The 17,487-nt window shown below is 36.9% G+C and overlaps 1 protein-coding gene across 2 annotated transcripts in view; it reads left to right on the plus strand.

The window, feature by feature from the left end:
• The window catches only part of PLXDC2 (plexin domain containing 2), a 435,854-nt gene that overhangs the window by 374,297 nt on the left and 44,070 nt on the right, over positions 1-17,487 (plus strand). Inside the window, exons 10-12 of one of the 2 annotated variants that reach the window (XM_005687914.3) lie at positions 4,529-4,589; positions 11,489-11,639; positions 13,066-13,104. In XM_005687914.3, the coding sequence (XP_005687971.1) occupies positions 4,529-4,589; positions 11,489-11,639; positions 13,066-13,104 (251 nt within the window). Of the gene's footprint in view, positions 1-4,528; positions 4,596-11,488; positions 11,640-13,065; positions 13,105-17,487 lie in introns of both variants that reach the window. The other variant, XM_005687913.3, reaches the window with a different exon arrangement.

The following is a 17,487-nucleotide window of genomic DNA, read 5'->3' on the forward strand; positions in this document are numbered from 1 at the left end:
TAGGAGATTCTTACTGAGATCCAGGAATCTGTATTTCAGCAGGAACACCAGGTGATTCCAGGTCAGGAGAGCCTCTCTGAGAACTCTGGAAAACAGCCTGCTAGAGCACAATGTGGTTAATGTCGTGATGCTTTAGAGAAACAATGCAGCAGCTCAGTGGAGGGAGGAAGGTGTTGTCACAAGTGATTTTTTTACTTATTTGTTGTTGTTCGCTCAGTCATGTCAGACCCCATGGACTGCAGCACACCAGGCTTCCCTGTCCTTCACCATCTCCCGGGGTTTGCTCAAACTCATGTCCATTGAATGGATGATGCCATCCAACCATCTCATCATCGTCACCCCTTCTCCTCCTGCCTTCAATCTTTCCCAGAATCAGGCTCATTATTTAGAATTTTGAAATAATAGAAAGATAGCTTTTCTTAATGATTGGTACAACACACACACAGAGACACATCTTCTTGTTTGTAATTGGGTTTTGATGCTGTTTAAATGACTAGGTTTTAAAATTAAATCATGAAAAGGCAAAGTCCTGTTTTGTTAATTTGTAAAGGCATCATAAGGTACAAAAATGTATGAATTTTTCAAACCAAATTTTATTTGTGTTTGTCCATTGTCAATCCTTCCCACCCTGGCAGTTAGTAAGCTGTGGATCAACTAATAGGTAATCAATTGTGAATAAGTAAATGAATGAATTACTGAATTGAATTACATATTTTCAGTAGAACCTAATTTCACACACAATAATTGAGAGAGTATTTAATAACTCAGGCAAATTGCAGTGTTTCTATACTTTTCCCTGGGATTAATGTAATATTTTAAGGGACCAATTACTTAAGATAAAATTGACTCATAAATTTAAGATTTGGTACTGTCTTTTTTACAATATAATGTAAAAGTTACTATTTCCCACTGGCTTTGAGTACATCTAGAATGGAGTAAGTAAAGACAAACTGCATTTTAAAATTATCTGTCACGTTTAATTACTTGTCAGATGATTCCCAAAATATATTCTCTGTAGAAAATTTATAGATTCCCATCTTGCAAAAGAGAATATCAGTATACTTTTCAATATTTAAACAAACTTGAAAGGGGAGGAAAAGAAGAGGCAACAACCATCTGATTCATCTGGAATTGGACTCTAAACATCAGAATCTCTTTGGGTAACCAGAGATGGCCTTGACCAACTGGAGATTCTGAACTCAGGATGCTAGATCACACACTGATGTTTATTTCACACTTGAGCTTGTTCAGCACAGATGGTAGGTATAAAATAGCTGAGCTCTAATGGGTCATGTCCAAGCAGAATGATAGATATGATCTTTTCTGTTGACAGTCGAGCTGTTTTCACATTCCACTTGAATTAAATTGTGCTCATTCATGCTATGGTACATGATCTCTGGCAAAGATTCTTAGGAAAAAATCATGTGGACTCATTGCAAAATAAGTGAAAAAAGAAGTTGTGGAGTAACAGTGTACGAAAACATGAGACTAAAATTGAACAGCCTGTAAGAATAGAAGACAAAAAGCCTCCATTTATTTTGAAAAATACATAAATATCTATTTAGATTATTAATATGGATTTATATTTATAATGTATTAAGCTTATATGTTTATATATTAAAATTCAGGATCAATGTAAATCTTTGCTTTTCATAGACTCATAAATATTTGAAAAATAAATCATGTGTCAGATATACTTGTTTAGTCACCCAGTTGTATCTGACTCTGTAACCCCATGGACTGCAGCATGCCAGACCTCCCTGTCCCTCACTGTCTCCCGAAGTTCATGTCCATTGCATCAAAGTTCACGTCCATTGCATTGGTAATGCCATCCAGCCATCTCATCCTCTGACAACTTCTTCTCCGTCTGCCCTCAATCTTTCCTAGCATCAAAGACTCTTCCAATGAGTCAGCTGTTCTCATCAGATAACCAAAACACTGGAGCTTCAGCATCATTCCTTCCAACGAGTATTCAGGGTTGATTTTCTTTAAGATTGACTGTTTGATCTCCGTGCTATCCAAGGGACTTTCAGGAGTCTTCTCTCGCACCACAGTTCGAAGGCATCAATTCTTTGGTGCTCTGCCTTCTTTGTGGTTCAGCTCTCACAACAGTATGTGACCCCTGGAAAGACCATAGCCTTGACTATATGGACCTTTGTTGGCAGAGTAATATCTCTGCTTTTCAATACACTGTCTAGGTTTGTCATAGCTTTCCTGCCAGGAAACAGTCATCTTCTGATTTCATGGCTGCAGTCACCGTCCGCAGTGATTTTAGAGCCCAAGAAAAGGAAATCTGTCACTACTTCCACCTTTTCCCCTTCTTTTTGCCATGAAATAATGGGTCACATGCTATGATCCTAGATTTTTAATATTTAGTTTTAAGCCAGCTCTTTCACTCTCCTCTTTCACCCTCATCAAGAGGCTCTTTAGTTCCTCTTTGCTTTCTGCCATTAGAGTGGCGTCATCTGCATTATCTGAGTTTGTAGGTGTTTCTCCCACCTATCTTGATTCCAGCTTATAACTCATCTAGCCTGGCATTTTTTATGATGTGCTCAGCATATAGAATAAACAAACGGGGTAACAGCAGACACTTAACTTTTCATAGGTAAATATATGGAAAAAAAATCATGTTTCAGATATACTAGGAATGCTCAAATATAACACTGGTCCTAACTTTAAAGCATTCACAATCAAGTTTGGTAAATAAGTGGTATCTGACTCTCTGCGTCCCCGTAGACTGTATAGTCCATGGAATTCTCCAGGCCAGTATACTGGAGTGGGTAGCCTTTCCCTTCTCCAGGGGATCTCCCAACCAGGGATTGAACCCAGGTCTCCCACATTACAGGCAGATTCTTTACCAGCTGAGCCACAAGGGAAGCCCAAATAAGACATAAGGCCATGAAATTTTAAATTAAATGAGAAATGTTAAATAGTAAGGTAACATGTGAGCACACCAATGATGAAGCTTTATCTGAATGGGCTCTGGGTAGTAATTTCTGAGGCTTGAAAAGTGAATGAACTGTAGTTGGATTTTCTGTAGGGAGAGCAGAAATTATTTCAACCAAGAAAGAGAGTGGAGGACTTCCCTGGTGGTCCAGTGGTTAAGACTCCACGCTTCCAATGCAAGGGTTGTGAGTTCAATCCCTGGTTGGAGAGCTAAGATCCCACATCCACACAGCCCAGTCCAAAACTTTTAAAAAAGAAGAAGAAAGAAAGTGGGAGTGAGCAAAATCTCATCAACCCAGTGCTTGCTTAATTTGACCTTTTATTTTTATTATTTTACTTAACTTTTATTGGAGTACAGTTTCTTTACAATGTTCTGTTAGTTTCTGCTGTACAGCAAAGTGAATCAGCTATGCATATACATATATCGTCTCTTCTTTGGATTTCCTTCCCATTTAGGTCACCACAGAGCACGAAGTAGAGTTCCTTCTGAATCTGACCTCTTAGACTTGACTTAATCATAGGAATTATGTAGGCAGGAATCCACAGGAACACACTCAGCTTCACTGATTCACTAAAAGAACGGACAGAAAGGAGAAAAAGTTGTGCTCCAGGTTGCTGTTTATTACAACAAAAGGACACAGATTGAAATCAGCAAAGGGAAGGAACATGGGGAATCCAAGAGTGACAAGGCACAGCTTCCAGTCTTTCTCCCTCAGTGGAGTCGACACTTAATTCTTCCAGCAACTGTTTGTGAAAACACACTCCAAGTATTGCCACTCAAGGAAACTCATCCAAGTCTTTGTGTCCAGAGTTTTTACTGAGGGCCATCATATAGATATGAAATTTTCCATGACCAACTTTATCTCTATTCTCCAGCCCCCCAAGGGTCAAACTGATGCAGCGTGGCCCAGGGCTCCAAGCAAATAAACACAGACATGCACTGTAAATCATGTGGTTGGTGTGAACTATCTAGCATAGCCCGAGACCCAAGATATACAGACACTTTTATCAGGCAGGATATTCCAAAGCCTTAGACATGATCTCCCCGGACAAGGGCCAGTTCTCTCTTTGGAATGTGTAGGTTTGAACATCCCAAACCTGACTTACTAACCTTTTACTATACCATAGGGAAAGAGTTTTTGTGACTGTGGATCTTAAGTTTTAAAATGTAAGTAAAACAAACAACAAGATCTGAAATCCTGAAAAAATGCCTGCAAAAAAATTTGTATCTGTTTGTAGTAATGGTGAAAAAATATATACATATGAGGAAAAGAAAAACCAGCTCCATAAAATGGCTACTGTCTCGCCTTTGTATGGGGATCTCTGTATTGTGTGTGAACCTCAGTAGAGTGATCTGTTGTCACGTGCAAACATAACATCATCATTACCTAAGGTGTGCATGGGTGGTTACACAGAACTCTGTAAATGCTCATCCACTGCTCCAGCTAAGAGTTCTATAGAAGAAAGTTTTTATTGTGCACATTTGAAAATTAACTACTTACCAGTGTTTCTCTTTTAATTTCTACCTCCACTCTGTACCCCATACTTTCTTTTCTGATCTACAACATGGCTGTCTCTGAAGATGTTCCAGTGGATTTGATCGCCATCGGCAGGACTGGGTGGACAGTGGATGCCCTGAAGAGGTACAGGTGTGCTTTATTACGATGAGATTGCTAAGACCAAGCTGACGTATATCATTGCTGCAACTTAATGAAACGGGGTCTAATTTAATGAAAAGAGCCAGCAGTCATTGAGCCCTTATATGTACCAGATGTTGGGTTTAACTCTACATGTATTATCTCAATTTATTCTCATACCCATCCTATGAGATCAGAGCTGTTATTGCCTCCGTGGTACCAAGAGGGGAAGAGGAAAGGATGAAGGGTGATGTTGAGGTAGGGGTGGAAAGAAAGAAACCAGAGTTAGATATGTGACTCAGGAATCGTAGAACCAGGATTTCAATCTCTTTGATTAAAGGGCAGCTCTCTTAAATATTTGCTGCTTTTTTGAGATCTTTTTTTTTTTTTTTTTCATCTTTTTCACTCAAATAATGAAATCAGTGGTATGGAGGAAAAGATTGATTGCAGTAAATCAGCATAATAGAAGAAAGTAGATGTGGTCTAACATGGACACAGTAAGTCTCAGGCAAATATCATGGATACAGTGATGCAAAGAAGTGATTTAAGCACGTAAATAAAATTGCAGAAGGGATTCTAATGTGTTTAAAAGTTTTTTAGTGAATTATATTTGCACTGTGAGTTCAGAGTCACATAAAAAATATCCCATAAAGTTCACAGAGAAAAGTAGTATTTGTTCCTTCTCCCTTTGTTAAGTTTTAGGGTATATATTTCTAACAAAAACCAGTAACAGTTCTATAAGTTTTCTCATTCAGTGATATCATGTCAAAGAGCTGTTTTTAAAACTATTAGGGAATCCTGGTTACTAAAGCCTTTTTTAATTAAGTTTTTATTTATGATGTCTCATAAATATCTTGAGAAATGCATTTTTCAGGATATTCTTGAACTTACTGCCAATGTACCTTTAATCAACTTTTTGACACTTGGTTGAGGGGGTGGTGAATTACAATAATGTATACTGATTTATCAACAGTATTTCATTTCACTTATTTAACAATGATACTTGAAAAAGAAAATCTATTAATGAGAGTCATTGTTGTGTTTTAAGGTTGATATTTCTTTCAGGTAATCACAGTTACCTCAATTAAAAATGTTGAAATTGGATATCAAAAGTATAATTAAGACATCGTAATTTTCTTGCTTCACTGTGGGCCCAGCATGAAACAAGCTATTGAGAAGAATCCACCACATTCTAAGCCCTCCTAAATATATATGTGGGGAATTCACCATGTCCTATGGTCTGTGCTAAGCACTAATTTTTTTTTTTTAATTATTCCCTCTTCCCAAGAAGCTCAGACTCTAGCACATTCTATAATATCCAGTGTTTCCTTTTTATTCCATAACTAAATTGTCAACATTACTAGCTCTATTGTGAGCAATCCTAGACTTCTGTTACAGGTAAGTGAACAGGGTCACCAACTCCAGTCTATTTTCTGTGCTTAAAACTAGGGTTAAATTTTCCTTCTGATCTTGTGAGATGAATTTATTCAGTAAGTGCAGATCCTAATATAAGAACGTACTATTTACTGTTCTAAGTACTGCTAATGTAAGTGTGAGAAATGTGTGTAGCAGGGGAAACACACACTGAACAAAGAACCACACTTAGAGAATGACCCCGGCAAAGACGTGCGTGGTCTTGTTCAGCAGGATAAGGGAGCGTTTGTTTGAGGAGGTGATATTTAAGGACTTCTGTGGGGTAACTGAAGATAAGAGTGGTGAGAGACACTGGTGAGGTGAACAGGGCCCAGTAACACTGAAGCAGTTTGAGCCTCATGTTAAAGACAGGACAAAGCTATCTGAAGGGTTTTAATTAAGGGGATGATATGATCCAAATGACTTTCTGGAAGAATGAATACATTGTATATTACCCTGTCTTAATTACTGTAGTTTTATAAGGAATATCACTAGCTATAGAACAAACTTTACTTTTTCATCTTCTCAGGTGTTTTGACAACTTTTAGACTTTTGTTCTTCATATAAATTTTAAAATCAGTCAATCTTGTTAGTATTTTTACTGAAACTCTGTTGTTCAGTTGTGTTCAGCTCTTTGTGACCCCATGGACTGTAACTCGCCAGGCTCCTCTGTCCATGGGATTTCCAAGGCAGCAAGGCCATCTCCTTCTCCAGGGGATCTTCCCAACCCAGGGATTGAACCCACATCTCCTGCTTAGCAAGTAGATTCTTTACCACTGAGCCACCAGAGAAGGCCCTCATTTTTACTGAAGTTACATTGAACTATGAATTATACTGCATTTCCAAATTATGGCAATTTTAAATTTCATCTTTTCAGTATTGACTTCTTACCTAATTGAATTGCCAGACAGCACATTTTATATGACACTGATTCTTTAAAATTAGTTGGAGCTTTTAATGGAATAGTCAGTGAGTCATTTGTAACAAAGGTCTACATGTGCTCGAGAAGGATGTGTGTTTTCTAATTGATTGGTTATCAAGTTGGATAAATGGGTTCTAGGTATTTTCACCATAAGCTTCTTTACCATAAACATTTTGGCCACAAACATTTTTGCCAAGTAAATGGCCATGAGGTCATAATTTTGCCACTAAAGATACAATAAGGAAAAATAAAAGAGGGACATTAGAAAGGATATAATGAAACATGAAAGTGAATAACAAAGTTAAAAAGACTTTATTGAGAAATACAAAGTATCTGAATACATTTAATGTGTGTGGAGACCCACGACAATACTTTGCAAGTAAGCGGCTTTATTCTGTGGGTTGAACCTAAGCACTTGCCTTCCAAGTCTTTTGTGCATAGTATTACACATGTGTTTTGCTACTAATTTGTCTGCTTGTTCAACATCCCAATGTTATTTTCAGCAAAATTTCTTCCTTCTTGAAGAGAGGTATCAATTCCAAATGCTAGGATGCATGTTTGTAACTAAGCTTTCTATTGTGTCATAAAAGCCTCTGCACTGCTGTTTGTTCTTGGCATTTTGTCACATGCCTTCGATAGACATTACAAAGTTTTATGGGAAATGCAGATTCACCTCTGTGCCTTCAAGGTCCTTGGCCTCTTTCCTGCCATGTCTTGTGTTTCAGAAGAAGAAACCAACTTGGGCAAATCATCATCATCTGTCATGATTTCTCTACTGTGTATATCCAACCAAACAACCAGCCAGATAGTTTATCTTTTACAGCAAAATTGCGTTACAGCCAATTAGTTATGTGGCAAGAGTATTTTCAGCAAAAATGCAGGTGACAATGATATTTACAGCAGAGAAGATTATGATGAAAATTCTGAATATGTGATAAATTCAGTCAGACTCTCTCCATTCTCTTCATCTTTACCTTCTGGGCTCTTTGGAGGTAGGCTGGACCTGCTCATCACTTCCTTGCATAACCTCTCTTTTATATCATCTATTTTCTTATTTCTCTGTGCTGAATCCCAGGGGATATTTTTCAGATCTGTTTGCCAGTTTATTAATTCTCTCTTCCTCTTGTTCAATCTGCTCTTTAACCTATCCATTGAGGTAGTAATTTCAACAATGGTATTTTTCATTTTTTAGTGTCAATCTTTATTCAATCTGCCATGTCATTTTTATAGCCTGTTTACTAGGTTATTTTTAAATTTTCCTATTTATTTATTTAAATATTTCATGTATAATTTTTATATGTTTCACACTGGATGATCCCAACCTGGGATCGAAAAGTTTTTCCCCAGTCTAGTTATGCTGTTCTCTGTTTTTGCTGGGTCTTTGTCAGACTACTCTTTTTCTCTTTGTGTTTCTTTTTGTGTCCTTTAATTAGCAGTGCATTTGTTTGATCTTATTCCATGGGAATTTCTAGGATGTGGGTAGGTGATGTTTTCCACTAAAGAGGTTTTGATGATGGAAACCTGAGGGCTTCAGGGGGTGCCATCTGTTCCCGCATTACTATGGGGAGGAAAGGTTTGGATTAATCTCCCCCATCTACTGCTGGTACCAAGCTGATCTCCTTGGAGCATAATTAGTTTTTGGCATTTTTACCTTCAGCGCAAACCCTGCACTTTTATTTTACCTAATGTATATTGCTCCTGCTGTCTTTATAGCACACAGGTTTTGCTTTATTTTGTTTTGGTGGTAGAGACAAAAGAAAGGCCCCTTCAGAGATTTTTCTCTACTTCTTGAAAATCCTCAAAATGCTTCAAAATTCTTGTTTTATCCAGAATCCACTGTATTGTGGCAGGAGGACAATTCAGGAGCTGTAGTCTGCCTTTACTGCTATGAGCAAAACAAAGGTCAGGATTTTAGCTTAACCATTAGGGTGATTAAGGATACTGATATACAGATCTCTGTGTGTGTGTGTGTGTGTGTGTGTGTGTGTAAATAGAACCACAGGGGAAGAAAAATGTGTGACAAATTCTGTCTTAGACTTACTGAGCTTAAAAGTCTGTGACATCCACATGCATATAATTCAATAGATGAATACTTGGGCCTAAAATTCAAGAGAAAAATGTGGACTGGAGATAGACATTTATGCATAATTAACATAAAGATGTTAATCGAAGTCATAGGTATGGAGGAGATTATTAGTGACCATGACTATAGAGAAAAGACAGGTCAGGAAAGATTCATAAGAACTACCAACACTTAAAACAAAGAAAGAAATGGAGAAGCAGTTGTTAGACAGGTGTCAGAAAATTGATGAGTGTGTGTCACAGACTCTAAGGTTGGAAAATGGACAGGCAGTGCCAAATGCTAATGAAATATTGAGTGTGCATGGAAGGCGTGGTAAATAAGGAGATATTTAGAAACATCGGTATGAGAAGTTTCAGTTGAGTTGTGCTGAACAAAAACAAACTTGTGGGCATCTGCAAAGCCCAAGGCTGGTCCATCTCTCTTGAATTCCAACTGTGAATGGAAGGAAAAGCAGGATGATCCCCGGATGCATGTGGAGAAGAGGGAAGATGGAGGTTTTAAAATAAGCTGGGATGTGCTTGAGTATGGTTAAGTGCTGATGATAACAAGGCAAGAGGGAATTAAGATTAAATACTGAAGAGAAGGGAGGGGGTCAAATGAGCAGGTTCACAATCCCTGAGAAGGGAGCCTGGGGTAGGCCAGAGCAGACACTGAAGGAACAGCTTTAAACAGTGGACCTGTCCATCCCAACAGGAGGAAGAAGGACAGATCAGTACATCAAGTAGGGATGCTGATCTGTAAATAAATTTTTAAAATTTTTGCTAATGACTCACTTATCAAAGATATAAAAAGTGAGGCAAAGGGCAAAATTGGGAGACACATTATGGAATGGCAGTTCTAAGTAGAGTGGAGAGGGTTTGAAATTGATGCTGAGGGTAATGAGAGAGGAGGTCAGCAAAGCTGGGCAGTATTGCCAGGCAGCACAGGAGCCCTTGCTGGGGATGCTGGAGGTGAGTTTGTGGAGCTCCCAGTGGGAGGATGTGTGGTTGTTCTCCAGCTCGCGTGCTCTCTCTCTCTCTTTCTCTGTCTCTGAGCTTTGGCGCAGGCAAGGAAAGGCAGAGTGTTTACTGTATTTGGTATTGCAGATTTTCTAAGAAGGTGATGTGGAAAACAAAATACACACGAAAAACCAGGGCTAGATGCTTAAAGATATGGAACAGAGAGGTTGAACTGATGGGGAAAAAACAAGACTAAGGGGAGAGCATCATTGTGCTTGGGTTTCCTACAGAATCACAGGATAAGAAGAATGTGAGTAGCTACATTCATGAACAGCTACATGGATAGACAGGAAAAAGGATAACTGAAGGTGTGGTTTCAGAGCTAAAGCATCCCCAGCTGCAGAGAAGGTCCAGGGTGTGGGGATGGTAACTAAAGTGGAGTCAAGGAGGAGATCATGAGATTACTGGGGCTGAGAAGATGCAGGAACAAAAGCCTGCAGGACTGAATGGGCTGCCAGGATGTTGGAGAGGGTAAGCTGGATCATATCTAACTAGTGACAAGGAAACCATATTGGATGTTCTTCCTGAACCAGCAATACAGTGCACTGGATGTTTCTAATGACAAGAGAACTTTAGAAAAGGTATTTATTTATTTTTTTTTATCTTTTTTTTTTTTAATTTTAAAATCTTTAATTCTTACTAGAAAAGGTATTTATTTAAGAAAACTTTTCAGTTGTGGGATAAGTACCATCCATATGTATGTAGTTATCTTCTATTAATAGTCAAGGCCCACCAGAGGGATGAAGCACAAAGAGGTAGGGAGAAATACCAACTTCTAAACCATAAAAGTTTGCATGTTGGAAATCGTTACTGATAAATGTCATATTGTTTATTCTTGAGGGCTATAAATGAAAACTACAATATGCACCTTGTCCTCGTATAGCTCTGCTAGGGAGAAAATATTCTAAGTGATTGCCTGAGTGCTGTTCAATCCTTTGTGTGGGTGGCTCTGAATATTTCATAAAGGAAGGCAAAATTTTAATCTTAAATATCCATTCAACCTGTGGGAACTTATTTTTGAAACAATGAAGTAGTATAGAGCAGTTACATTTTTCACATTTAGCATTAGCAATTTGATGTGAATGGAATACATTCTTTCTTCACACACTTAGCCATGTCTTAAACCTTCTCTTTATATACATTTTTCTTCTAGTCTGTTTCACATCATGTCTTTTAAAAATATATTGATATAAAGTTTAGGTTAAGATCAACAGTAATATGAAAAGTGAAATGCAGAAATGACGGAATCCAAATATCTAAACATGGAAATGCTTTCTAACATCCAATTTTAAATATATATATATATAAAGTCAGTAAAATCTATAACTGTAGTCCTGTACAAAAAGTATTCCTCATCTTGATTTGAGAGGCCTCTGTGCTTTACAGCCCAGCTTCCTTTTATTTTTTTTGTTTCTTCTATTATTTTTCTTCTTGATACTATTTTAAAATGTAACTCCTCCATTGTCTTCCCCTCTGTTTCTCTTATTAGTCAAAAGAGAAGATGTGTGACCCCACAGAGCCAGTGGAAAGTTCTACTCGAACCAGCACCACCATACGCGCAACCACCACACAGTTCAGGGTCTTGACGACCACCAGAAGAGCAGCCACCTCCCAGCTGCCCACCAGCCTGCCCACAGAAGGTGCCCTGGAGACACTTTTTCTCTGTTACTGAAGGAGGGAAAATTCACTGTTGACAAGTACAGGAGAGGTTCTCTAGGGGAAAAATTTTTCTTCAGCAAACTGGATTTCTTAAGAATGTCTAAAAGGGAAAATACAAAATTATGTTGGAGTAAAACTATGTGCTTTTTTTTTTAATGTACGGATGCCTTTTATTAAGATTTAGTCTTTAATGGATCTTGGCTACTAGAGCCCCTAGAAAAGAAAGAAAGAACTTCCTCTCATGTCCTTTCCTTCCTTCCTTTCCTGCTAAACTTTGTAATAACTGTGTTTAACATTTTAACCACAGGATAAGAAGGCAAAATGCATAGAAAATGTCCATTTATTTTGTATTCTGAATAATAGGTAATTCTACTAATACACAATTCTTTTATTTGCCTGGATACAGTCAATAAAATATGCTGGTCTATAACCTTATGGACAAGCACTGCGTATGACATAGAAATTGTACTAGAGAAACATTTCCTTTGCCTGGAAAGGCAAAAATACTAGACAGCCTGAATGCATGCGCACAGCTCATTGGGGAAAGATGGCATATTAGCCCAGATCTGTTAGTCATTTATTCTGAATGGTGCCACTAGGGAGAGATGTGAGACCAGTCAGCCAAGTGTAAGCCTGAAGGGGAAAACATGGTCTTATTTATTTTCATAAGCCTTGCTTTAATTTGAATAGGATATTAAACTTGAATCTTTTGCTCTTAATTGAAATTTAATTGGATATTTAAAGTTAACTGGAATAAAGTGTTAAAATGAGGTGAAGAACAGCTGCTAAGTACATTTTATTGCTTTTAAAACCAATATTATATTTTAATCCATCTTATTTGGGGTTGTTATATAGCCTGAGAAAAAATATTTCTGTAATTCTAATCCTCCCCTTTAGAATGAAATATACCATTAAAATTAAAAGCACATTCTACATTTTGTAGGACAAGATATTTTGTATATTATTTTGGTCATATATATTAGCAATGAATAAGCATTTAACTTTTGAAGTTAAGTTTGTAAATACTGACAAATATTTACTATTCCAATTAACTTGGAATTTCCTTGATCTTGGCTTTTAAAATAAATAAGAACTCTAGAGTCTAATTACAGTCAATCATTTTAGAAAATTAAAATAAATGTATTTTAAGTCAAAGTTATAACAGTGTACTTTTCTCATAGCTCTTAAGAGTCATATAAAACTTTACTAAAATTTTACAATCTTGATCTTACAAACTCAGGAAGTTTAGTACTGCATCCTATAAGGTAAGACTAACTCTCATTGACCTAGAAATTTACTCAGTAAAGTATCAAAATCCATTCCTGTTAAACAGTTAATGCATTAGTAGACAATTGATTTTTGCACCTTAAAATTTTTTTTTGTTGTAACTTTGACTTTCTCTTTCAGATGATACCAAGATAGCTCTACATCTAAAAGATAATGGAGGTAGGAACTGACATTTTTCTTTTATAAATATTTTTAAGATACTAATCTATTTCATTCATTTAAGCATGAGAAAGAACTTGTGGGCTTCTAAATGTAGAGTGAGGTCATATTTTACTCCCTGATGGTATTTAACACAGGAAGAGTTCAATGGTTGACTTGAAATGTCAAATTGTTTCAATAGCGGAGTGAAATTCTAATCTCAGTTCAGTTCAGTTCAGTCACTCAGTTGTGTCTCGGTGTTTGCCTATAAAACTTCAGGACGTCACTGACCAATTGCAAAGTGAAAATTTATCCACATTCCTTGCTGTTTCTTGTTGCTGTAGTCCTTGGTTTATTGGTTGCATATATGGCTATCTACAGGTATTGGGTTCAACCTTGTTTTATACTACATTGACTATTCAACATCATTTATAATTAAAATTAAGAAAATAGAGCAATATGGAAATATACTTTTACTAGGCGTTTTTATCTTTTATGCAAAGAAAAGGACAAAAAGAAACTTGAGGAAGAATAGTTAATAAGTAGATAACTAGAGTTTTTCTGAGACAATTTAGGAATGTATGCAATAGTACTTGAAAATTTGAGGAAGAAAGGCTTTACCAAAACAAGTCTGTAAAAGATATTGACCAAAATTTTTCAAATAGTTCTTTTCCTTTTAAATTATGTTAGGTCATATGTGCAACTCTATCATAGAATGCTGGATTTCATAAAAGAGATGTAACTATTAGTAACTGTTTATTCAGCTCAGGAAGGGGGTTTCCTCTTAGCATCTTTTATGTAAATGTGGGTTCATTGTATTATTGATCTCAACACAGTCTCACTTTTGCAGCCCCAGGTGATAACCTGAGTAAGTCAGTATCCAACATATATGGTGTTAGGTATATTTCTCTCTGTATTTGTAGAGAATAGTTTCTAAATTACTCAGTCTAAGTCAAGAAAAAATATTTCTGTTTTTTCTTAGGTTACTGTATATCTATATATTTAGGTCAGTCCACTTAAAAGTTGCTTAGCCTCTTCATATATATCATTATCACATCAGTTTTCCATTGTCTTGCTTCTGTATCACAATGTTTTGTTTCATTTATTTACTTATTGTTGTATTAAAGCAATAAGTGGATAGCTTCACAAGTGGCCATTTGCTACATATACACTAGCTAGAAATAAAATCTTAGTGTTGAAAGGACTATAGCAATTCCCCCATTCAAAATTTCTCAGAGCAGGTTGTTAGTGAACCTAAGTCCTAATGTTGGGGTTACCTTCTTTGGATGGAGGGTGTTAAAAAGAGATAAACGGAATGAAGGAGGGGTCCCCAGAAGCTTCTGTTGTATTTGCTATATTTAATTATTAACACAGGTAGTAGTTATATGTGTTTGTTATATTGTTCTAGATTCTCTCTTCTTTTTTCTTTAATATGACTAAAATATTCTATAATGCTGACAGAAAAAAACTAGAGAAGGAAATGCAACCCACTTCAGTATTCTTGCCTAGGAAATCTCATGGACAGAGGCACCTGGTGGGCTACAGTCCATGGGGTCACAAGAGTCAGACATGCCTTAGCGACTAACCAACAACAATAGAAAAAACAAAAGATTCCCGTTATCAAATAGCTATGAGATATTCTGGTTGAAAAAAAAATGTAAGAAATTTACTTTCTGGAAAACTGTTTAAAGCTTTTACCGTTCATTCATTCATTTACTTATTCCTGCCAAGTGCCTGCTAATTGCAAGGGATTGTATATGCTTGCAGCTATGGTAGTGAAAATGGTTTAGACAAGTTCCTGGCTTTCAGAAAGCATAGCTTCTAAAGAAACTTCAAGATGGTGATAAAGATTTAGCATCTGGCATTTCTCCACTATTTGGTCTTAAAATTTTTTTACAAATAGCTTTCACTGACTTAATGTTTTGAATACACTTTGGGAAATAGTTTTCTAGAATGTTACCAGTTATCCCAAGGAAAATCCTTAGTTTTGTTTAATGCAGCAAGGAATAGTAAAACTCTGAAGATTTTTTTAATGCAGTACATTAAACCTATCTTATGACACTGAGAAATCAAGTTAAGTAAATTCCAAGATTGAAATGGAGGGCTTCTTTTTTTTTTTCCAATCATCCTAGAAAAATTGACTATTGGATTTTCAGATTATATTAGATCACTGATATCCATCAGGTGGCACAATGGTAAGGAATACACTTGCCGATGCAGAGAGACACCAGAGATGAGGGTTCAAACCCTGGAGCAGGAAGATCCCCTGGAGTAAGAAATGGCAACCCACTCCAATATTCTTGCCTGGAAAATTCCAAGGACAGAGAAGCCTGGCAGGCTACAGTCCATGTGGTTACAAAGAGTCAGACATGACTGAGCTACTCAGCACAAACATGCATCAGGTACACGTCAGAGTTCCAAAATATCAGACTTAATATGTCTACACACTGGAACTCTTCATGGCTTGGTTTGCTAATGAAGCACGTTTCCTAAATATGCAGTTAGAGCAGACCAACTTGACCAGTGCTAAGATAAATGCTCCTTTCAAAGAGTACTTGAGATTGCACATTCCTTTTTATAGCAACTTTATTAAGTTAGATGCTACACTGCTTTTTATTTTATGGAATATGGAAATGTAGGAAGGATTGCCAATTTAAATCCAACTTCATTAGTTAATTAAACATGTTGAAAACAGAATTCAGAATCGTTCTTCTCCTCCAACTTAACATTTTTTTCTTTTTTTTGAGATTGATTTAATAACGGAAAAGGATGCCTAATTTAAATGCTTTCTCACATTTAGTGAGAATTTTTTTTAATGCAAGCTAAGACATTTGTATAAATTGCTGTATATTGCAGAGAAATTCGGCACATTTTCTTTTAATTTAATTGGCTGTTCTTAAAACCACTTTAATTTAGAGATCTGTACTGTTCTAGAAGAGGGTGACGTTTATCAAAGTACTCATGTGTTGCTATACCCTGCCCTTTACATACGTACATCACCTTCTTTAGATATTGGATTACCTTGGCTCTGAATCTTCCTGGAATATTTCTATGACTTAAAGTAGTTGATTTTCTCAGTGGTATCCACAGCTGACCTGATTATATATTCACTTTCCAGGAGATTTTCCTTCATCTTTGATATGAAAACATAAAATACTTCTGAGCAGCTGGACACCAGAGGCACACAACAGGGCTTCTCATTCACAGGACCCAGACTGAGTTCCAGTCTGCAAAAATCACTCTTGATAAATCGTCAGTTGTGCATTGTGTTTCCTGCTACAATTAGATCAGGTCTAGGAAGAGCCTCTGCATATTTCCAGTGAAGTTGTTTGATTGGAGACGTTTTATTAGTCTTCGGCATTGAGTGAAAATCCTCAGTTCTCTAAATAAGTTGGAGAAAAGAAACTGAAAAAATATCTAGACAAAGAGAATGATTCCTAATGAATGCAGGTCCCATTAGTAAGTTAGCACTAATTGGCCATTATAAATGGCTGAATACAAAATCTCAGAGGAACCAATATACAGATAGTGTTTTGTCTCCAACTGAAATGTTCCTACTTGCATGTTTATGGTATTAAGTTGCAAGTAATATATATGTCTAATTAAGTAGCATTTCTGCTCCTTATCCCTGTGAAAGGCAGGTAAGAAGGAGGAGGTAAGAGGAGGAGGAGAGGGAAGAAGAGGGGGGGAGAATCAAAGAAAAAGAAGAGGAAAGGCACTTATCGTTTCCTACACTCCAAGCACTCTTCTAAGGGCTGTACATGTATTAACTCATTTAATTCACACAACATCCTTGTGACTGGTGCTGCCCATATTTCCATTTTTTAGCTGAGGAAATGGAGGTACAGAAAGGTGAGGTTACCTGGCTAGTACGTGGCAGAGCTGCCACGTGAGTCTATTTAGTCCTAATGTGGATTCCAGGACCCTGGCAGCCTCACAGTGTGGCTGCTCTCGAGTAATGCAGTCCTCTCAGAAACTTCACATGGGAGGCACCAACCTAAGGAGTTTCGCTCACACCTCCAGAATTCTTTTTCCTCTTTGATAACAACTGATTATACATATAAGTATTTAGAAATGAAGTTTCCTTTTGCCGTGTAATTATGCCTTACTTTTCATTTTATCCTTTCTTTGAAAATCACAATGCATTGATCCCCCTGTGTAACTGAGTCCTTTCTGAAACGCTGGCATGTGTTCTGCAGACTGCAGGGGTATGCTTTGTTTATGTTCAAAAACTAAGTTCTTTCAGCCTTCTAGGTTTCTTGAGAAATTCAAGTTTAATTCTCTATTAAGGGGTTCCTAGAATGTATTCTTTAAATAATATGCGTTTCTGTGGATAATGGTTATAAGCATTTAAAACTACATCTCCCTTGGGTTTTCAAATTCTGGCAAAAGCTTGTTAGAAGA

The sequence above is a fragment of the Capra hircus genome, chromosome 13, assembly GCF_001704415.2.
Source record: "Capra hircus breed San Clemente chromosome 13, ASM170441v1, whole genome shotgun sequence".
NCBI classification, from domain to species: Eukaryota; Metazoa; Chordata; class Mammalia; order Artiodactyla; family Bovidae; genus Capra; species Capra hircus.